The sequence below is a fragment of the Culex quinquefasciatus genome, chromosome 2, assembly GCF_015732765.1.
Source record: "Culex quinquefasciatus strain JHB chromosome 2, VPISU_Cqui_1.0_pri_paternal, whole genome shotgun sequence".
NCBI classification, from domain to species: Eukaryota; Metazoa; Arthropoda; class Insecta; order Diptera; family Culicidae; genus Culex; species Culex quinquefasciatus.
In genome coordinates this window covers 63,632,480-63,655,923 of record NC_051862.1, presented here as the reverse complement: position 1 = coordinate 63,655,923, position 23,444 = coordinate 63,632,480, and the positions used below count along the sequence as shown (strand labels likewise).

At 33.9% G+C, this 23,444-nt stretch overlaps 1 protein-coding gene across 1 annotated transcript in view; it reads right to left on the bottom strand.

Moving 5' to 3' along the window:
- LOC6052487 overlaps positions 1 to 23,444 on the bottom strand; it is a 170,880-nt gene that overhangs the window by 87,301 nt on the left and 60,135 nt on the right. Inside the window, exon 2 of the mRNA XM_038250136.1 lies at positions 14,807 to 15,337. Coding sequence (XP_038106064.1) covers positions 14,807 to 15,299 — 493 coding nt within the window. The 5' untranslated portion in view covers positions 15,300 to 15,337. The remainder of the gene's footprint in view (positions 1 to 14,806; positions 15,338 to 23,444) is intronic.

Here is a 23,444-nt window from a genome sequence, read left to right as displayed (position 1 = left end):
CTCATGCCAAATATCAGCCCATTTGGTTGAGAATTGGCCTGTCCCCAGCGAGTTGAAATTTCTAATCTAATCTAATCTAATCGAACACAAGCGCAGCCAGTCCGTGGCAGAGCATACACTGAAGTTTTGGCTCAGAAACATTCTTTAAAGTAATAAAATTATAATTAATAATGTTCCTGTAAGGATTTCAACTCTACTAAATAACGTAGCAAGATGATTTTGTAAAAATAATGCAATCGATGCCTCTCCACGTGTTCACCGTCTGATATAGGGCGTCGTGGTTTTCACCTAGCCGTCATAGCATACTAAGGAAATGCGATGCTTTTGAAGGATGAATCGTTGGTTTTGGAGACACCGGACGTCGATCCAATGCGCACCTTGGGTACAGAATGGACAACGCTAATTCCTTCTGGAATGTGTTCATTGGACCATCCCCTACACACCTGTCTTTATTCCGAGTGAATCCATGTTGTCCCCAGACCTGTAGGAACGAATGAACGAAAAACACAAAAATCCCATAGGAATTTCCATGTAAATTTCAACTCGCTGGGGACAGGCCAATTCTCAACCAAATGGGTTGATATTTGGCATGAGAGTCCCTATGGGTATCCTCTACAAGGGAAACCTCTGTTTGCCGTAATCTGAGAAATTTTTGTTCGGCTGAAACACCCTAGGCAACATGGTAACCCTTACCGTTGCCGCAAAGTTAACTAAAAATCCTTTAAGGGTGCACAGCAACCAAGGAAGTTGTTGTCTTCTTATTCCAAAATTGTCAATCTTACGGGCCCAATCCTGAAACAATCTTATTGTAAAATTAGGCATATTTTGTTGTAAATCGATTTGTAGACAGTACCTTAGGGAATGCAAAAAAAGTTATATCGATTGTTCGAAGTCCTGAAATACCTGTAAAAAATCTTGGGGCAAAAGCTCTGGTTGATGTGCACCGTTAAGCTCCGTTTCTAGACAGGCTTCGATCTAAAAGTTTGGCAAAACCCATTTTTAAATCAATATTGAATCTTCAAAATCTAATCTAATCTAATCTAATCAGACCCTAGCGCAGCCAATCTTTCGAAGGGATCCTGGAGAGTGCCTTAGGTTAGATGACGCCTAGCACTCTTCTTGTTTTTTGTAGTGCGCCATTGCATTAGAATGCATTGAAACATCACAAGCGTTAAAGCCGTGGTTATAGCGCCACAACTCGCTCTCTGAAACAGCATGCCTAATTCCAGTCCACGCTTATCAAGTCGTCATGGCCTATTGGTTAGCATTTTTGCTTACCAATCCAAAGGACGGGGGATCGAACCCCGCCTCGAGCGACTTTGATTTTTCGTTCAAATATTCATCATCTCAAATTTCTTTGTCCTTAACCTTCTCGTTGGGAGCAGATGGGAATCGAACCCAGAACCATTCACTTACAAAGCGAACACCGTAATAAGTCAGCCACGGCCGCTTCCCAATTTTGAATCTTCAAAAAGCAATAAAACGAAAAACCCTTCTTTTTTATAAAACATGTCAGATTATTTTATTTTATTTTGTCAATGTTTAAAAAAAACTATAATCCAAAATTCACATTATTTTATGTAAAAAATAGTAGGTAGTATATTCTATAATGTCCTAGATTATATTTCCATAAAATTTTCCAGATAAACTTGATGGTTTAAATTTATACCAAAAATGTGAAAAATGAACTCAAAAAATCGAAAAAATACTAGAAAAATATATTGCGACTACTTCCGGGACAAAATTCCCGGAATTTCCAAAACTGGTAATTCCAGAATCCCGGCATTTTAAATATTTTGTCCCGGGAATTTCCGAAATTAAAAAGGAAACAAAGAACAGTTGAATTCTTAGTAATCGATAAAAATTATAAAACATTTATAGATCCGCAAAATGCCTAGCGCTTTAAATATGTTCTATTTTGTTTTGTATATTCAAAAAAGACTGGGTGTTGAAAAACTACTTTTTTTCTTAAAATCGCGAATACTCGTGATGTTTATAGACAAGCCCCTTATGTTTATAATTTTTTGTAATTGTCTGCTCTACAATTTTGTAGAACATTGTGACACTCTAAAAAATAACCCTAAAAAGTTAGAAAAAACACCGTCCTGTTTTTTTTACGATTTTCTAAAAAACTTTTTTTTCTTTTAATCATAACTTTAAAACTTTTTGAGCAAAAGACATTCTATAGGTTGCATTTTATAGAATATCATCCAAGGATTTCGACAAAAATAAAATTTTAACCCTTAAATGCCCCCTTAAATTTTATGTTAAATATTAAATATTAAAATTCAGTTTTGACCAATTCCTTATATTTTTATTTTTATTATTTTATCACTATCGTGTTCCCCGGACAATTTTACATAAAAATCAATGTAAACCTCAAACTAAAATGAACTATTGGCGAGATACAGCGATTTTACTGAAAAAAGTTTGATTTTCCGGAACACTCTGTCCTACATACATATATAAAAACCGAACTATGCGGGATTCATCCCTTTTTGTTGAAAAGTACACCATGTACTTCCAAGTGCCCCGCAAAATCAAACTTTTTTCAGTAAAATCGCTGTATCTCGCCAAAAGTTCATTTCCAGAGTTTTTTTTTTGAAAAGGACCAATAAACTATTGTCTTTCATATGTTCATAGGACCTAATAAAAAAACTCTAGATTTCAATTTGAGGTTTACATTGATTTAAAAATTGTCCGATAGATGAACGTTCCCTCCAAGTTTGGTCCAAATCGGTGAGGTCGAGTCCAAAAGTGTACCCAGTTGACCTGGAATGACCCATATAATGAAAAAACATAGTTTTTATGACGATTTTCAAACTTTTCCGGGATTCAAAAATATTTTTCCCGTTTCCCGTGAAAATCAAAACCAAGGAAAATTTTACGCCTTAGAAAAATATGAAAAACAGCAGATAAACAAAAGATTATAATCATTGAAGGATGAGGAACAAGCATAAAACTGCCAATAAAAAACAAAAAATTATACAAGATAAATGTTTTCAAAATAAATCACTTCGCATCATAGTCTGGGGTTCCATCAATAATGTTCTGTATTCATAATGATCCAGATAGTTTTAGTAAAATAAAAAGTAGAGAGCGAATTTTTCAAAATTCCTCATGAAAACTCAGTTGTATTATTTACATCACTGTTTCAGATACTGCCACCATTACAGCGCCATAACAAACATGCGACCGGAATTTTTTTTTCTGAAGGTTATTTATTTTACTAAATGAATTCTATTTGATTTGAATTTGTAGTAAATACTGCAGTGTGCAATTATAATATTTAATTAGTTTTTTTTTATCATTTTCTTTTCAATTGAATGCTGTATTGAACCATAACTACATACCTCACAAAAGATTCGATCAATAGACTGTTTCCAATTTTGATCTATCGCTTTGTACAACACAAAATGAACTTTTGTATAAATATTGATAAACATAAAAATTCCTCCAATTACTTCTGTTTGTTCACCATTATGGACTGTTTGTTTTACGTGCCAAATTCTGATTAAAATCTTTTATTCAAAAGGTAGAACTAATTGTAAAATCCGTCCTATCATTCGCCATTCAAATTCCCCGCACCAACCTTCGACTCCACCTCCGAGTTCAAAATCATAACGCGTGAAAAAACACGTTTCAGCATGCATCGTTTGTCTAAATAAATACCCCGCTCGTTAGGCAATCGATCGTTAATTTTATGACAGTGGATAGAGAGAAACAAAAAACTGAAAAATATGTTGTTTTACTAACAATGAACAAAAAAAAAAGTGAAAACGGTTCCGTTTCTATGAACAAGCAAAAGTATCGGCCACCTGTCGATAGCTTGTAGAGCTCGAAAAATGCCAATCAATAGCACACCACGTGGTCAAGTTCCGCCTTACTGCATCCCAAAAACTTCAAGGCGCCCACCCTTAATCATAATCACATTCTTGTCGCGGCGCACACGTCATTATTTATATCGATCGCCCTTTTCACAGCGACGGCTTATTGGAAATATTAATCACTGCGATTCCATCGGCTAGACGGTCGACGACTGTTCACTAGGGTGCCCAGAAAAAATGACCCCCAGCTCCACAAGCCGAAAACTGTTCCCTAGGGTATTCTAAGCCTCTGTGCAAAATTTGAGCGAAATCGGTCAACATTAACCCATTGATACTCGGGCATGAAGTTTGTATGGGAAAAATCGTCAAAATGTATGGAGAATCGGCACAGTTTCGTAATACTCCTGTAGGTGGCGTTGCGAGTGTCCAAAGTTTGCCAAACGTGAGATTCTAATGTGAAATTTAATGCCCAACAATTTTGTAGAAGAGTGCAAGACGATCCGAGTTAACCCCAAAAGTTATTAGCATTTTAGTGAAGTGGTCTCCAACCGACATGACCAAAGGGCCTAATCCGGTATTGCCACTAAGGAAAGCAAGCATAAAATTGTAATTTTGAGATATTTTTTGTAAAACAATGAAAATAAAATCATCAAAATATGAATTAGACTAAATCGATCCAGCTGAATCCGAATTTAAAGGTTGATAGACGAAATTTTCAAAGAGACGCAAGACATTCAAGATGGCGGCCAAGATGGCGACTGTATAGAAAATCTTAAACACAAAGGGTATTATGCGACCTGCAAACGACTACTCAAATTTAACTAATCTTGGGGCTCTGAACACGATTAAGACCACTACAGACTTCCAAACAATGTTCTAGACAATGTTATTCAAACCAAGATGGCGGCCAAGATGGCAAAAAAAATAAAAAAAATAAAAAAAACAAAAAGATACTAAAATACTAGAATACTAAAATACTAAAATACTAAAATACTAAAATACTAAAATACTAAAATACTAAAATACTAAAATACTAAAATACTAAAATACTAAAATACTAAAATACTAAAATACTCAAATACTAAAATACTAAAATACTAAAATACTAAAATACTAAAATACTAAAATACTAAAATACTAAAATACTAAAATACTAAAATACTAAAATACTACTAAAATACTAAAATACTAAAATACTAAAATACTAAAAAACTAAAATACTAAAATACTAAAATACTAAAATACTAAAATACTAAAATACTGAAATACTAAAATACTAAAATACTAAAATACTAAAATACTAAAATACTAAAATACTAAAATACAAAAATACTAAAATACTAAAATACTAAAATACTAAAATACTAAAATACTAAAATACTAAAATACTAAAATACTAAAATACTAAAATACTAAAATACTAAAATACTAAAATACTAAAATACTAAAATACTAAAATACTAAAATACTAAAATACTAAAATACTAAAATACTAAAATACTAAAATACTAAAATACTAAAATACTAAAATACTAAAATACTAAAATACTAAAATACTAAAATACTAAAATACTAAAATACTAAAATACTAAAATACTAAAATACTAAAATACTAAAATACTAAAATACTAAAATACTAAAATACTAAAATACTAAAATACTAAAATACTAAAATACTAAAATACTAAAATACTAAAATACTAAAATACTAAAATACTAAAATACAAAAATACAAAAATACTAAAATACTAAAATACTAGAATACTAAAATACTAAAATACTAAAATACTAAAATACTAAAATACTAAAATACTAAAATACTAAAATACTAAAATACTAAAATATTAAAATACTAAAATACTAAAACACACTGAAATCCCGATGATTTGACACTAACTGTTGTCAAACGAAAGGGGTCACTTTTTAGTTTGTCACACTCTTTACACAGAGCTCACAATTACTACCATTTTATTTGATAGTATGTGTGAGTCCCATGAAAAAAGTGACCGTTCGTCACTTTTTAGTTCGAATTTGTCAAACCAACGGGGTACAAACTTAAAAAGTGTCAATCGAAAAAGTGACCAACTACCGGGGATTGAGTGTACTAAAATATTTAAATACTCAAATACTGAACTACTAAATCATTAAAATTCTGAAATACTAAAAAAACTAAAAACAATTCATTTCAAATAATTTCTTCAATACTTGTGAAGCCAAATTCAAATTTTCGATTGAAATGTTTATTAAATTTCAAGGAGATTATTTTTTTTAAGATAGCATAGAAGCCCGTAACAGAAGAAAGTGTTATTATAATTGCTAAAACTATATTAAATAATCGATTTTACTTAAACTATTATTCAGGTCAATCCACATTCTTCGGGGCTGTAGCTGACCGTCCCATAATACCCTTTGTGTTTAGAATTTCTATACAGCCGCCATCTTGGTTTAAATAACCCTTGCTGCCCAATTTTTTTTAAAATATTATTATTTTTCTCGTATTCAGGAGGTCATTTTGAGCAACTTTTTTTCTACGAAAAACTTTACTTCTCTTGTTTTATATTTTCCTTGTTTCGTTTTAAGTATTTTAATTTACATTTATTTTGTTAAGTTTATGTTTGTTTTAGGTAGTATTTCGCATATTCTACCACCTCCTATCATTACATTTTGCCTATTTAATTTTTTCATGTTTTAACGTAACTTTTTTATTTTTTTTGCATGTTTTTAACATTTTCTGCTATGTAATGGCACCATAATCATCTAAATTGTAAATAAATGATTAGAGGCATAGCCTGGGGCACTAGAAAAATTACTGCATACTTCTTTTTACTCAAAGTCTATGTTAGTCAAAAACACAGCAAAAGCTGACCTCTAAAAAAATACATTTTTAAAAACATTGACGAAGTCACATTAATCAAGTACTTCCAACCCACACAGTTTTTAAAATTTAAGTGTTCTTCTTTCCAATGCTTTTTAAAGATCAAAAATTTGTTGAACAATGGATTTTTGCCGATTTTTTAAATCGAAGCCCGTCTGCAGGCGGGCTTGGGTTGTAGAGGGATAATCTTGTCTGTTTGGAAGTGTGTAGTGGTCTTAATCGTGTTTAGAGCCCCTAGATTAGTTAAATTTGAGTGGTCGATTGCAGGTCGCATAATACCCTTTGTGTTTAGGATTTTCTATACAGCCGCCATCTTGGCCGCCATCTTGGTTTGAATAACCTTGTCTGTTTGGAAGTCTTTTGTGGTCTTAATCGTGTTTAGAGCCCCTAGATTAGTTAAATTTGAGTGGTCGATTGCAGGTCGCATAATACCGTTTGTGTTTAGGATTTTCTATACAGCCGCCATCTTGGCCGCCATCTTGGTTTGAATAACATTGTCTGTTTGGAAGTCTGTAGTGGTCTTAATCGTGTTTAGAGCCCCTAGATTAGTTAAATTTGAGTGGTCGATTGCAGGTCGCATAATACCCTTTGTGTTTAGGATTTTCTATACAGCCGCCATCTTGGCCGCCATCTTGGTTTGAATAACCTTGTCTGTTTGGAAGTCTTTTGTGGTCTTAATCGTGTTTAGAGCCCCTAGATTAGTTAAATTTGAGTGGTCGATTGCAGGTCGCATAATACCGTTTGTGTTTAGGATTTTCTATACAGCCGCCATCTTGGCCGCCATCTTGGTTTGAATAACATTGTCTGTTTGGAAGTCTGTAGTGGTCTTAATCGTGTTTAGAGCCCCTAGATTAGTTAAATTTGAGTGGTCGATTGCAGGTCGCATAATACCCTTTGTGTTTAGGGTTTTCCATACAGCCGCCATCTTGGCCGCCATCTTGGTTTGAATAACATTGTCTGGAACATTGTTTGGAAGTCTGTAGTGGTCTTAATCGTGTTTAGAGCCCCTAGATTAGTTAAATTTGAGTGGTCGATTGCAGGTCGCATAATACCGTTTGTGTTTAGGATTTTCTATACAGCCGCCATCTTGGCCGCCATCTTGGTTTGAATAACATTGTCTGTTTGGAAGTCTGTAGTGGTCTTAATCGTGTTTAGAGCCCCTAGATTAGTTAAATTTGAGTGGTCGATTGCAGGTCGCATAATACCGTTTGTGTTTAGGATTTTCTATACAGCCGCCATCTTGGCCGCCATCTTGGTTTGAATAACCTTGTCTGTTTGGAAGTCTGTTGTGGTCTTAATCGTGTTTAGAGCCCCTAGATTAGTTAAATTTGAGTGGTCGATTGCAGGTCGCATAATACCGTTTGTGTTTAGGATTTTCTATACAGCCGCCATCTTGGCCGCCATCTTGGTTTGAATAACCTTGTCTGTTTGGAAGTCTTTTGTGGTCTTAATCGTGTTTAGAGCCCCTAGATTAGTTAAATTTGAGTGGTCGATTGCAGGTCGCATAATACCGTTTGTGTTTAGGATTTTCTATACAGCCGCCATCTTGGCCGCCATCTTGGTTTGAATAACATTGTCTGTTTGGAAGTCTGTAGTGGTCTTAATCGTGTTTAGAGCCCCTAGATTAGTTAAATTTGAGTGGTCGATTGCAGGTCGCATAATACCCTTTGTGTTTAGGGTTTTCCATACAGCCGCCATCTTGGCCGCCATCTTGGTTTGAATAACATTGTCTGGAACATTGTTTGGAAGTCTGTAGTGGTCTTAATCGTGTTTAGAGCCCCTAGATTAGTTAAATTTGAGTGGTCGATTGCAGGTCGCATAATACCCTTTGTGTTTAGGATTTTCTATACAGCCGCCATCTTGGCCGCCATCTTGGTTTGAATAACATTGTCTGTTTGGAAGTCTGTAGTGGTCTTAATCGTGTTCAGAGCCTCAAGATTAGTTAAATTTGAGTAGTCGTTTGCAGGTCGCATAATACCCTTTGTGTTTAGGATTTTCTATACAGTCGCCATCTTGGCCGCCATCTTGGTTTGAATAACATTGTCTGTTTGGAAGTCTGTAGTGGTCTTAATCGTGTTTAGAGCCCCAAGATTAGTTAAATTTGAGTAGTCGTTTGTAGGTCGCATAATACCCTTTGTGTTAAGGGTTTTTATACAGCCGCCATCTTTGCCGCCATCTTGAATGTCTTGCGTCTCTTTGAAAATTTCGTCTATCAACCTTTAAATTCGGATTCAGCTGGATCGATTTAGTCTTATTCATATTTTGATGATTTTATTTTCATTGTTTTACAAAAAATATCTCAAAATTACAATTTTATGCTTGCTTTCCTTAGTGGCAATACCGGATTAGGCCCTTTGGTCATGTCGGTTGGAGACCACTTCACTAAAATGCTAATAACTTTTTGGGGTTAACTCGGATCGTCTTGCACTCTTCTACAAAATTGTTGGGCATTAAATTTCACATTAGAATCTCACGTTTGGCAAACTTTGGACACTCGCAACGCCACCTACAGGGAGTATTACGAAACTGTGCCGATTCTCCATACATTTTGACGATTTTTCCCATACAAACTTCATGCCCGAGTATCAATGGGTTAATGTTGACCGATTTCGCTCAAATTTTGCACAGAGGCTTAGAATACCCTAGGGAACAGTTTTCGGCTTGTGGAGCGAGGTTTTGAAACATTTGCCCATATTCTGGGCACCCTACTGTTCACCTTTAATTAGGCCCGTATGTTGTGCTCCGAGATACGACGCCATGATACGGAGTCGCGATGGATCGTTGCAAGTGCACCACGCACACGCACTTGGGCGTTGAAGCCAGTCGAACCACATTCAAATGCCACCTCCAAGCCAGCCGCGGACAGGAAAATGAACTTGGACTTGATTGAATATCGCGCGTCTGCTGGTGCGATCGTAATTGATGATTGGGGGGAATTTTGTTTGACACCTTGTCCGGCTGCGGTGGATTTCCGGTCAATGAACTAATTAAAAGATTTAGTTGCATATAACTAAAATTGTAGATACATTTAGAATTTAAGCTTAAACTACTTCAAGCTAGCATTATTTCAGGTACAATAGCATCAACAAAATCAGTTTGATTCAATTTAAGTCGCAAAAAGAATTTAAAGTTTCGTAATTTTTTCAAACACAATTTCAGTCCAATAACATTTATAATTTAATTGAATTAATTTTTATTAAGAATCTTTTAATTAATCAAGAACAAAAACAGTCAAAATTTAAATTTATTGAAGTTCATTGAATTCACTATATTTGGAAAAATATAAATAAATTTATGAAATAATTCCAACGTCAAAAATCTTAATTAACGTGTGGGCAACATTATTTTATTAGCAATAGCGAGAGGCGAGGCTCCTTGATTTTTTAGTTTCTTTTGTGGTTGTTATCAATTAAAATTATAGTTATCTACGCCCATTTGCAATGTTAATATTTAGTTCAGTTCAGGTCCATAAAAAAACAAAACTTTAAAAATTATGTTTAGGTGCAAAATAAAATTTGCAATCAAAAATGACTTTTCAAACTACCGGGACCAGTGGTGTAGGGGTAAGCGTGGTTGTCTCTCACCCAGTCGGCCTGGGCTCCTGTCTCGGTGGAGTCGCTAGTAGGCAATTGGACTCACAATACAAAGGTCGTCAGGTCGAATCCCGGGATGGATTGAAGCCTAGGTGTAAAAAGAGGTTTTCAATTGTCTCAACAATTAAGCCTTCGGACATTTAGTTTCGAGTAGAAATCTTGCATTCGAGAACGCCAAGGCAATGCTGTAGAGCAAACAATTATTTTTTTAATTTATCTTTAATTTTTTGTTAAATGCACAGTTTTCAAGTTATAGGCATTTTAAGGTAACATTTCTTTTAAAAAAAATGCTTTATGAAGGAAAGGCATTCTTGCTTAGAATATTTTCATTAAAAAATTTCCTGATCTTTTCAAACTTTGTTGATCGGATTGCTGGTTGTTGTGAAACAGAAGCGAGGTCAAATTTTTCCCAGTGTGCAACCTCTTTAAGTTTAAATTTTGTGAAAAATTATCATTTCTCAGTGTCATCTAATTAGTCTTCGTTTTTATTCAAATATTTTTTGTACAATTGAGTGCTTCTGGGGACGCGCAGTCCTATTTTTTCGTGATAATTTTCGTCTCTTTTGTGTCGCTGTTTGTGTGCATGGGGTGATTGGTCATAATAATTGAATAATGCCTTCATAAGTGCAGTGCTTCTTGGGACGCACAGTCCGGTTTTTTCGCGATAATTTTCGTCGTAAATGATCGTAAAAATTTATTCCAACTTTCAGTTTTAGTATTTATTCATCAATCTATCGATTTTATGAAGAGTAAAGCGTCATTTATTTACTATTTTTGAAATTTGCTCGCGTTATCTAAATTGTACAAACAGTAAAAATATATTGATAAGTCCAGCCCATAGCGCTACTGCTCGGTTGGCACGCGTTCGATTAAAACAAACTTTTAAATAATCAATTATTTATCTTTCCGCAGCCGGCTGCCTAAGATTTAAAATTTCAACCGATAAACAAAATGCTCATGGTCACATCACTGCCACTCGTGAATCCTGACCTCATACCCATCTACTAACCCCTCAAAACTCATGTGATACTTTGTCGGAGAAGCAGTCGATTGGGCGGTCTCTATCACTCAAGTATCGGACTAACATTCCCATCCACTTCCCGTGACTCTACCACTGGTCGTGGCCGGCGCCGGTATTGATCAGCATGATAGGGGCCTTTGAGAAGTTGCGAAGCGAGGAAAGATAGCACCCACTCATCTTCCACGGCTCGTGGATGTAACTTCTGGAGGTCCTGGTCAATAACGGAGTAGCAACTGCGGGTGGGCACCTATGCTTATGCTTATGCTAAATATTTTTTGTACAATTGTCTCGCAAACAATTGGTTCGATTTTCTAAGTTAAAATTTGAACTTTTGTAAAATTTTCTTTTCTTTTATTTTAAAACAATTTTGAATTTTCAGAATCAACAAATTTGTTTCAGGGCTAAAAATGTTGCGCTTAATTTTCAAATTGTTATCAAAGTCAAAAAAGAAAAAAATGATGAAAATTTTCTAAGCCTTTCGAAAAAAAAAAATAAATCTGGGGAGCAATGTGCATTCCCTATGACCAAAGAAGCCATTTTGTGTCATTGGTTCGTTCATAAAAGGCTCCATACAAATTTGGCATGTGATCGGTTTGGTGTCATATTTGGGTAATTCTCCGCCAAACCCACACAGCAGTAGCCCCGACCCCTCTTCGATTTGCGTGAAACTTTGTCCTAAGGGGTAACTTTTGTCCCTGAACACGAATCCGAGGTCCTTTTTTGATATCTCGTGACGGAGGGGCGGTACGACCCCTTACATTTTTGAGCATGCGAAAAAAGAGGTGTTTTTCTATAATTTGCAGCCTGAAATGGTGATGAGCGGAAATTCCGACAAACGTATTTTTCATCGAAAAAAAATCTAAAGAAGTTTTAAAACTCTTCCATTTTCCGTTACACAACTTTAATTTTTTTCGGAACATGTCATTTTAAGGCAAATTTAATGTACTTTTCGAATCTACATTGACCCAGAAGGGTCATTTTTTCATTTAGAACAATTTTTTTCATTTTAAAATTTCATGTTTTTTTAACTTTGCAGGGTTATTTTTTAGAGTAAAACAATGTTGTACAAAGTTGTAGAGCAGACAATTACAAAAATTTTGATAGATAGACATAAGGGGTTTGCTTATAAACATCACAAATTATTGCGATTTTACGGAAAAAAGTTTTGAAAAAGTTGGTCGTCGTCGATCATGGCCGTTCATCGTCACCCGCGACAGACACGGACGACGAAACAAAGAGAACGCAAAATGTAATTTTTTCAAAACTTTTTTTTCGTAAAATCGCGATAACTCGTGATGGTCACAAGCAAACCCCTTATGTTTATACATCAAAAAAAAAATATTGTCTGTTTTACAACTTTGTAGAAAATTGTTACTCTCTAAAAAATAACCCTGTAAAGTTAGAAAAAACACGAAATTTTAAAATGGAAATTTTTGTTCTAAATGAAAAAACGACCCTTCTGTGTCAATGTAGATTCGAAAAGTACATTAAATTTCCCATAAAATGACATGTTCCAAAAAATGTTACAGTCAAGTAACGGAAAATGGCAGAGGTTTTAAAACTTTTAAGTGTTTTTTTCGATGAAAAATACGTTTTTTTCTGAATTTTGAGTACGCCATCAAATCGAGCGTCTAATTTTACATAAAAATCCCTTTGGCACCAAATTTCTATCTCATCACCTTTAGGCTGCAAATTATTGAAAGACACCTCTTTTTTCGCATGTTCAAAAATGGAAAGGGTCGTACCGCCCCTCCATCAAGAGATATCAAAAACGGACCTCGGATTCGTGATCAGGGACAAAAGTTACCCCTTAGGACAAAAATCAAATCTAATTATTCGCTCTACAGCATTGCCTTGGCGATCTCGATTGCGAGATTCCTACTCGAAACTAGGTGTTCGAACGCTTGATTGTTGAGGCAATTGCAAACTTCTGTTTACACCTTAGCTTCCATCCACCCTGGGATTCGAAATGACGACCTTTGGATTGTTAGTCCAACTGCCTACCAGCGACTCCACCGAGACAGGACCCAGGGAGACGACTCCTACACCTGGACCCCTTAGGACAAAGTTTCACGCAAATCGAAGAGGGGTCGGGGCAACTTTTCCCGATTTCGTGTGAGTTGGTAGAGAATTACCCATTTCGGTTTGGTGTTTACATTTCAAAATGGCGTAGTAATGAATATTTGACGTTTTTAAAATGAAAGTCTTGATTCAAAAATAATGTTTTTTTGATGTGATCAGAAGATTTAAAAATTTGTCATTTTTTAACATTCAAAATCGGACCCCCGGTGGTTGGTCACTTTTTCGGTTGAAATTTTGTTGGTTTGTACCCCGATGGTTGGTCAAAGTCAAACTAAAATGTAACGAACTGTCTCTTTTTACACGGCGCTCACGTACACTATCAAAACAAACGTATGGTAGTATGTGTGAACTCCGTGTAAAAGGGGTGTCAAACTAAAAAGTGACCCCGTTCGTTTGACAACAGTTGGTGCCAAACCATCGGGTTTTGAGTGTATTAGTTTCTGAGATATTGATACTAGAAAATAATAGGCTGTTTGGATGAGACTTAGAAAACCTCAATTTTCTTGTTTCTTTTTCTTTTATTCGCTGTTTTTCTGCAACCAGAGGTCTATTGTTCAATGTTTCAAAGGCAATTTAAATGGAAATTTTCTCAAATATTTTCAGGAATGGACAACCATAAAAACTTTTTTTTAACATCAAAAACTGACATTTTTAAGGTTTAAAAAATCTATATTTTTCAATTTCGTATCTCATGAAATAATGTGAAATATTTCATTCTGTGCATTAACCGGTTAAAATGCATGCAATCTCAGATAAGTATACACAGCCGGAACTGCATATTATTTACAGATTTACTCAATTTTAACTCTCTGTTAGTTTTTGTTCAATATCCAATATTTTAAAAAAAAATTGTACACTTGTTACATTCCTAATTTTTTTTCCAGTTATGCTGTAATGTGTTTTGTGTCAGTGCATTGAATGCTTTAAGTTTCATATTTCTTAGGTCTCTTTCGATCCATTATCAAGTTTCCTACTGATTTTATTTAATGGTTTGATTTTTTAGTTGTTTAGCACCTCTTTCAAACGTTTTGATTTGTATGTGTAAATTTATATCAGATCAGATTTTATTTTTTTGTTTTTTTTGCATAGTTTATCAATTTTCTTGTTTTGTTTTGAGTTGTTTTGTTGTTCAACTACTAAGCAGTTCAGTTTTAAATTTATTCAGTTTCAGTGTTTTGTTTGTTGTTCTCTGGTTGCCCAATTTTCCTCATCAGCCATAATCACCAAACCGATGCCAACCAAATTCGCAAACCGCGGTCACTCTGGCTGGCCACCAATTGCAACCTCACTAATTTTTATCAAATTTTCAGCCCAACTTTCATGTCAACACAAACTACCGAAAAATCAGCCCCCAAAGCCCGAAACCCTCAAATACAAATTATCTACCCCTCAATCCCTCGTGACTCACCGATGCCGTTCCTGCCAATTAGCGGTCCCAGTGCTGCCGTACCGTTGATGTTCCCGGGCTGCTGCTTCAGTTGATGATGCATCGGATGCGGCTGGCCCGACAGCCCGTTGAAGCCCGCCCCCACCAGCCCCTGATTGCGTGCCATCTCCGACGATAATCTAATATTCTCGGTTTTGTTATTAATTGTGCAAATTTTATCATTCGCATGTGGCGTTGTGGCGCTGGCCATCCCGCTGTCACCACCGGCAGTGTTGCCAGTTGTCGATGAGATTGTCACCCGTGGCGGTGGCGTTGACGTTGATGAGTTGTCGGTTGGCACTGTCACTGCCGGCGAGGGTGGTCCAGCCGTGGCTGATTGGGCGCTGCTCGCAATGATAATGTCATTACGGGTCAGGGGGTTGCCACTGGAAGCTGCTGCGGGTTCTGAAGTGCTGGCAGGTTCCGAAGTTGCGCTGGCGATATCTGGGAGCTTTTTGGCTTTGAACAAACGCATCCTTGCGTTGAGTTGGGTTGCGCCGTGGTTCACGTCATCTGGAAGATTCGTTAAGATGGAAGAAAAATTTGCATAAGAAAGGTGTTAAATTTTCGTGGAGATAGAAATCAAGAGGTCTAATTGGCTGACTATTGAACACTGGAATAAACAGCTCGATTAGCAACACGTCAAAGAGGTAATATAATAAAGGTGGATAATTGCTTTGTCTCTTTCTTCTTGAGTGGAAGCAGGAAAGTGAAAATTTTCCATGTAGCAAAACCAGCTTTCATTCAGTGATTTTATTATAGCTTTAGATAAAAAAGTGTCTATTCAAGCGATAAAATTGGTTTTTATGACTAAGGATGAAAGCTCTTTTCGACGGCATAAAATCGAATTCTTGAATGCAAAAAAAAATAAGCAATTTGTTATGAAACTGATCACTTTTCCAAGAGAACCTAAATCGTCTATAGCTTGGTCAAAACATGACATTTTTTGATAAAACTTTTATGTGTGATAAAAAGATCAATTTACAGACAAAGTACATTCTATAAGTTATTGCAAAACGACTATTCATAAAAGAATAGGGTAATTCTCCGCCAACTCACACAGCAGTTGCCCCGACCCCTCTTCGATTCGCGTAAAACTTTGTTCTAAGATGTAACTTTTGTCGCTGATAGTGCGTCCATCCCGGGAATTCCCGGGACAAAAATCCCGGGATTTTTCCAAAACCAGGAATTCCTGAATCCCGGGATTTTCTATAATTTGTCCCGGGAATTCCCGAAATTGAAAAAAATATCATATTTTGGTCTGGAAATTCAGATTTGGTTGTGAAAATAGTAGAACAGTTGAATACTGAGTAATCGGTAAGATGAATTAAAATTTTTATTCAGCAAATCTTAGCATTAAATTGGCTTTTTAGGAAAAAATATTATAATTTTATTAACAGGTCCGCAAAATGCCTAGTGCTTTAATTTTTTTTCTCTTTTATTTTATTTTTTTTAAAGACTGGATATATTTACGTAGGGGAAATATACCCATTTGAATCACTCTAAGCCGTTCGACCAATTCTCATCACTTTTGCCGTTTTCCGCTATTAAATCAACATTTTCTGATGTATCAACAATGTAGAGTTGCTTGCTCACTTTTACTTGCGCTATTTATTACTTTGGAACAGTCAAAAACACTTTCGGAAAGCTGTAATTCATGATCAAAGTTCTGATAGGCCGATAATAGAAATAGGCTGAGAAAGGGCATAGTTCCCCTATATTTTCGATTTTAAATTTGAAAGAAAAACAATCTCATATCAAATTATTTATAATCAAACACCGGCATCTAGGGCAAATAAGTACAAATGTAACGAAAAAAGACAGCTATTAAAGCAAAAAATAATTGAATGACGTTTTAGAAGACTTCGGTTAAAACAGGAACAGAACAAAACAATTTGTACTTCCAAATGTATTGCTCTAAAATCTCATGTACCTATTTAGACTGTAATTCTGATTTTTCCTCGGTTGGCGGTAGTAACTTGAAGATAATTTGTAAAATATGTTTTATATAAAACAATGAATTCAAAACTTATCTGAAATTTAACATTGACTTATATCATTTTATTTATGTTGTTTTTTGTTTTTTAGACATATAAAATCATTTTTTTTTAAGCTGTTTTAGTCATGTCATATAAAAATATGTATAGAAGAAATAAAAATATAAAAGAATTCCAGAATTTTTTTTTTAATCGGTCCTATAAACATATGGAAGACAAAAGCTTATTGGACCTTTTCAAAAAAAAAACTCAAGAATTATGTAATTTGATTCGCAAACAAAAAAAAATCATACTGGAATTAAAAATATTAGTGGATTTAAAATCCTAAACACAGCAAACACAAAAAAAAAATTCTTTAAGGTTATTTTAAAACTGTCGTCTTTGTTTAGATTGATGTGAAGATTATCACCAGTTGATATTATTAAGCTAATTATATGATTTTAAGCTTCAAAACATAAAAAATGTAATGAAACATAGATTTTATTACTGATTCAAAAATTTCCCGGGATCCCGGGAATTCCCGGGATTCCAAAAATATTTTTCCCGTTTCCCGGGAAATTCAAAACCCGGGAAAATTGGACGCCCTAGTCGCTGATCACGAATCCGAGGTCCGTTTTTTTTAATATCTCGTGACGGAAGGACGGTACGATACGGTACGTAAATGCGAAAAAATAGGTGTTTTCAATAATTTTCAGCCTGAAAAGGTGATGAGATAGGAATTTGGTGTCAAAGAGACTTTTATGTAAAATTGGATGCCCGATTTGATGGCGTACTAAAAATTCCGAAAAAACCTATTTTTCATCAAACACTAAAAAAAAAATTTCCCCTTCTTTTCGAATCTACAATAACCCAGCAGGGTCATTTTTTCATTAAGAACAAAAAATTTAATTTCAAGATTTCGTGTTTTTTTAGTTTTGCATGGTTATTTTTCAGAGTGCAACATTGTTCCCCAAATTAAAACTTTTTTTCGAAAAATCGCGATAACTAGGGCGTCCAAATTTCCGGGTTTTGAATTTCCCGGGAAACGGGAAAAATATTTTTGAAACAGTCATAAAATCTATATTTTCATTATATTTGTTATGTTTTTCAAGCTTAAATTCATAGAATTAGCTCAATCATGTTAATTGGAGATAATCTACACTTCAATCGAAACAAGGATGACAGTTTTTAAATAGCTTAACGGTGCACATCAACCAGATCTTTTGCACCCAGATTTTTGTTACAGACAATTTAGTATCTTCAAAACTACGGGTACTTTCGAAATATTTTTTTATTCATCCCCTAAAGTATTGTCCACAAAGCAATTTACAACAAAGTTTGATTAATTTTACAATCCCGTTATTGCAGGATTGGGTTCGTAAGTTTGACAATTTTGGAATAAGAAGACAACAACTTCCTTCGTTGCTGTGCACCCTTAAATGAAATTAAAATAAGTTTTTTGTTCTTTATTGTGCTTCGAATTTTAAATAAACAACAATGTAATTCAAATTAAATAAGTCTTATATAAATATGTTTCTTTTTTATATGACATGACCAGAAAAGCTTGAAAAATTTCTTTGAAAATATCTTTCAAATAAACAAGAGACGACAGCATATAAAATGACACCAGTTAATGTAAAATGTTAGAAAAGTTTTGAATTTCATGTTTTATATAATAAAAGTTTATGCAACAAGTGACAAAAAGATTTTTTTTTTTGCATTTTTCGGATAAATCTCGATAACTTTTTCAAAATGTTCTATGTAGATAAGAAACTCTTGGCGTTTTGGTTGTTTTGAAAAAAGTAATCTAGAAATACGACAATTGCTGGAAAAAAAAGTTTTACAACATTGTTTGCAATCCCGAATAAACGCCTTTTGAATGGATTTTTTGCAAACATCCATGTGTTAAATAAATTGACCGCTAAAATTGAAAACAATAACTTATTGATAGACTAGTGCTAAAAAGTTCAACTTTCACAAAAAAAAAAACATATCCATAAAACATATTTTAAAAATTATCTTCAAGTTACTACCGTCATTTTTTTTTTGCATGATGTTTTGAATGACTTTGGTTAAAACAGGAACAGAACATAACAATTTCACAGAACACCGATATTTAAATTTATTGCTCTAAAATCTCCTAAGGGACCATCCAGATTGGTGCGCTGGAAGTGGGGACGCGAAGTCGTGATTATTCAGGTTATTTTTTGTGTGTGCTTTTGTATCGCTATTCGTATGGGGTGAGTGCATAATTTGTAAAGGTGGTGTTAAAAAATATTCGGAGTGAAAAGTGATTTTTTTTGTGTGCCTTTGGTCGTGAATTGTGTGTGTCTTAATTTATTGTTTTGTGATTTCCAAAGCCCTTCCTATATCATCGTTGATCGGAAGGCACGGCGTCGGGTGGATTGTGTTTAAATTTATTTGTTTGCGGTGAAAAAGCCATTTCTATATAATGATCGAAAGACGCACTGACAATTTGGATCGTTGAGTTAATAGTGGAGCAAAATAACTGTGTGTGAGTGATTTTGTGTGCTAACCAGAAAGACCTTCCCATAGCATCGTTGCTTGGAAGGCTCGCCGACGGGTCTGTTATGAAAGTCCTCCCCATAGCGCCGTAGCTCGGGAGGCATCGAAAACCCAATACCTTATCCTACTAACCCAAAAAAAATTAATCACGTGATGCTTGAAGGAGATGCTGTGGATTCAACGGTCTCAAGTAGAGCGTCCAATTTCCCGGGGTTACAAAATTCCCGGGAAACGGGAAATTTTCAACAAATTTCCCGGGAAATCCCGGGAATTCCCGGGAAATTTTAAATTTACCGAAAATTGTTCTGATCCTGGTTTTGATTAATATTTTGCAACAAAATTGTTTAGAAAAGCAACTATAATGTTCAAAATAAGTGTTAGGTTCAATTAATGCCTTGGCTGCTTGTAAAAACATATAACTTCAAGAAAATATGAAAAATTTCTTTAAGCTGTCTTTCAATTCGTTCAAAATATCAAAAATAATTATTAGTATTTTGTTTTGATAAGGATTAGCTAGGTATTATTTTTTAATCACAGTGTTTGGAAAGTGAGTAAAATGAATCCATGCTTTAAAACGATAAAATTGCTTTTGAATACGTCTCTGTGACCAGTTTGAGAGAATATGATAAAGAATAATATTGATAATTTAGTTGAAATGAAAAAAAAATCATGCAGCAAATGTGTTTTTCATGGCAAATCATTGAAATGGAAAAAAAATAGAAAATATGTTTTTCATGACAAATATTTTATCCAGAACAAATCTTACTGGTTTGAGCTCATGAATAAATAGATAAGCATAAACCCACCTAAAAAATGTGCTATTCACTTGAAATACCATTTTTATGTAATCACAACTCAAAGTTTTCAAATGTTTGGAGCGAGTATTCGATATACATTTGCATTTTATGGGCACTTTTATGTATTACGATGTAGTTTTTTTAATGATTGTTTAATGATTCGGCCTAATAAATGACTTAGGTTTTAAGAATTTTCATATCAAAAAGTAGTTTAGTAGTTTCATATTTAAACCTCTTACGTCCTTGGTAGCTTTAGTGCTCTATAAATTTTCAACTTTTAACTGTAATTTCTCGAACACTTTTAAGAAAATTAACATTTAATGATACCCATTCAATTTTCTATCAATTTGGTCGTGGTAAACATAACGTAAAAACAACTCAATTTTGATCTTTGCAGGAAGAAGTACCTCATTTTCAAATAATATAACAACAATTTTTGTTTAAAAAGCATACCAAATTATAATAGTTTATTTTCATTCCATAATATCGTAATTTTCGTTTTCCAACAAATAAACAAGGTCTATTCCCAGTTGTGAATGCTTCAGAAATTAATACCATTTGAAATAAATCTTGACATGGAATTTTCAGACGAACTGATAAGTTCAATAATAGCAGTAAATTGAATTTAATGAAAAAAAATTGAGTTCTTTCATAGTTCTTTCATTATTTTGTTGTAAGTTTAAACAAATGTACCAAAAAATTAAGAAAATGTATACTTCCCCTTAAATTTCGGGAATTCCCGGGAAATTTAGAAATTTCCCGGGAAACGGGAATTATTTATTTTCGGGAAATCCCGGGAATTCCCGGGAAATTTTTTCCCGGGACGGGAAATTGGACGCTCTAGTCTCAAGCGGTATCAACAAGTATATAGCGAAAAACTATGTGCTTGATGAGTCTGCAACTTCAACTATCGGACTAACATTCCTCCCTTTCGTTGAACTGCAGGCTTCTTGGTTGGGCGCCGGTATTGACTAATAAAGTAGGGATCTTCAGAGGTTAAACAGTGAACGGATGGTTGGCTCCCACTGATCATTTTTGATTCATTGTTTAACTTCAGCTGATCTGTCAATAACGGAGTAGCAGCTCATTGGCAGTCAACCATGCTCATGCTCATGCTCATGCTCAAAATCTCCTTAGGGACCATCCATAAACCACGTGGACGCTTTAAGGGGGGGGGGGGGGGTATGGAAATTGACCACGATTCATACAAAAAAGGGGGGAAGTAACAGATTCTCAAAAAAGTGTCCACATGGTTTATGGATGGTCCCTAAGGAGATTTTAGAGCAATAAATTTAAAAATCGGTGTTCTGTGAAATTGTTATGTTCTGTTCCTGTTTTAACCAAAGTCATTCAAACATCATTCCAAAAAAATGGCTAAATAACTGTCTTAATTTGTTTCATTTGTCCTGATTTGCTCCACATGCCAATATTTGATGAAAAATAATTTGATTAGATTTTTTCCAAATTTTAAATTAAAAATATTCGTAGATATCTCAATCTTTTAAAAATATATAAAATCAAATAGGAAATATTTAAAGCGCTAGGCATTTTGCAGATAGGTAAATTAAAATTTCAACAGTTTTCCTTACTACACCAAATTAATGCTGATATATGTCGAATACAAATTAAAATTCTTTAAAATTATTATCGATTATGAGGTATTCAACCACGGCGTTTTTTCAAGAACAAACTTTTCAGGAAAAAATAGTCATCGCTACTTTCAAATGTGTCTTATAGGAAATTTTCTCAGCTTTCCAATGCTTCTAAGAGCGAAATGTTTCATTGGGAAATTTCTGAGATATCTCTATTTTAAGTTTTTTGGTTTTAAATTTCTTTATTATTTATTGGAAACTTTATATTAACAGTTCAGAAAACTTATCAAATGATGTATTTCATGTTTCATTTACTCATCAAAGTGTGCAAAATAAGACAAGAAACAACTTTGTAGAAGGTTGCAAACCGCTAAACATTTAGAAAATGAAGTTTTAACCAATTTTTTGAATATATGGAATTTATTCAGAAATTTAAATCATAAAGCAATGTAAAAATATATTTTTATTAGATTATTACATTTTTTTTGTGTACAAATATCACGTGTCTGCTCTGATTTAGCTTGTTCAACCAAAATTTTGGCAGGTTTGTGATTGTTAGTGGTATTATTGAATTTTAATGAATAAATTTTATATTTTCTTAAGCAAAACCCTTTCGAGCCTGATGGGTCATATATGACCCAAATATCAAAATTTCCAAAACTAGCCTATAATTTTCGTATGGTCATAAGAATCATTTTCCCATCATTGACTAAAAAAATATTTTTTTGAAAATTCAGGCCTGAAAGGGTTAACCAGGAACATAAATACAAATATGATTTAAAATCGAAAACGTACTACATAGTACTGTTGCAAGCTTCAAAAGTCATATTTTCATGAGTATAAAATAAATATAAAATTTAAAAAAATGTTTACTGTTGAAAATGCACTTAAAAGTAGCAATAAAACTCGAGTCTTCCAATTCAGAATGCTGAAAACACCGTCACAAACTTTTTTTTTTTGTTTGAACAATATTATTTATTATTTTATCAAAAAAAAAACAAAAAAAAGTCTTTCCAAACTATTTGAACAAGAATTAAGAAATAAAACATTTTTTTAAAAAAGATGAGATTGAAGGTGAGATTCTTATAAACTTCTAAAATATTGTTAATTCCTTGATCATTTAATACAAAAAAAATAAAACAATCATTTCATACTTATGAAAAATATTTCTCCTAAAGCTTACAACAGTAGTTTGCAGTTGAATTTCGAGTATTAAACATGTTTTGTATTCATGCAACTGGTTAATGTTTGATTAAGGAAATATGTTACTTTTTTATAAAAATCTTGTAATACCCTATCAAATTTCGGTTGTATCAGCTAATTCCAAGCTCAATCAGAGCAGACCGGTGTTGTTTGTACACAACAATTATGTTATAATCTATTTGTGCTTGAAAAAATAATATTTTAATGCGGTTTTATGATTTTAATTTCTGAATAAATCCACATATTCAAACATTCGGCTAAAACTAAAATTTTCAAAAATTTTAGCGGTTTGCAACCTTCTACAAAGTTGTTTCTTGTATTTTTTTTTGCACTTTTTGATGAGTAAATGAAACTTGAAACACATCATTTGATAAGTTTTCTGAACTGTTAATATAAAGTTTCCAATAAATAATAAAGAAATTTAAAACCAAAAAACTTAAAATAGAGATATCTCAGAAATTTCCCGATGGAACATTTCGCTCTTAGAAGCATTGGAAAGCTGAGAAAAAATCCTATAAGCTACTTT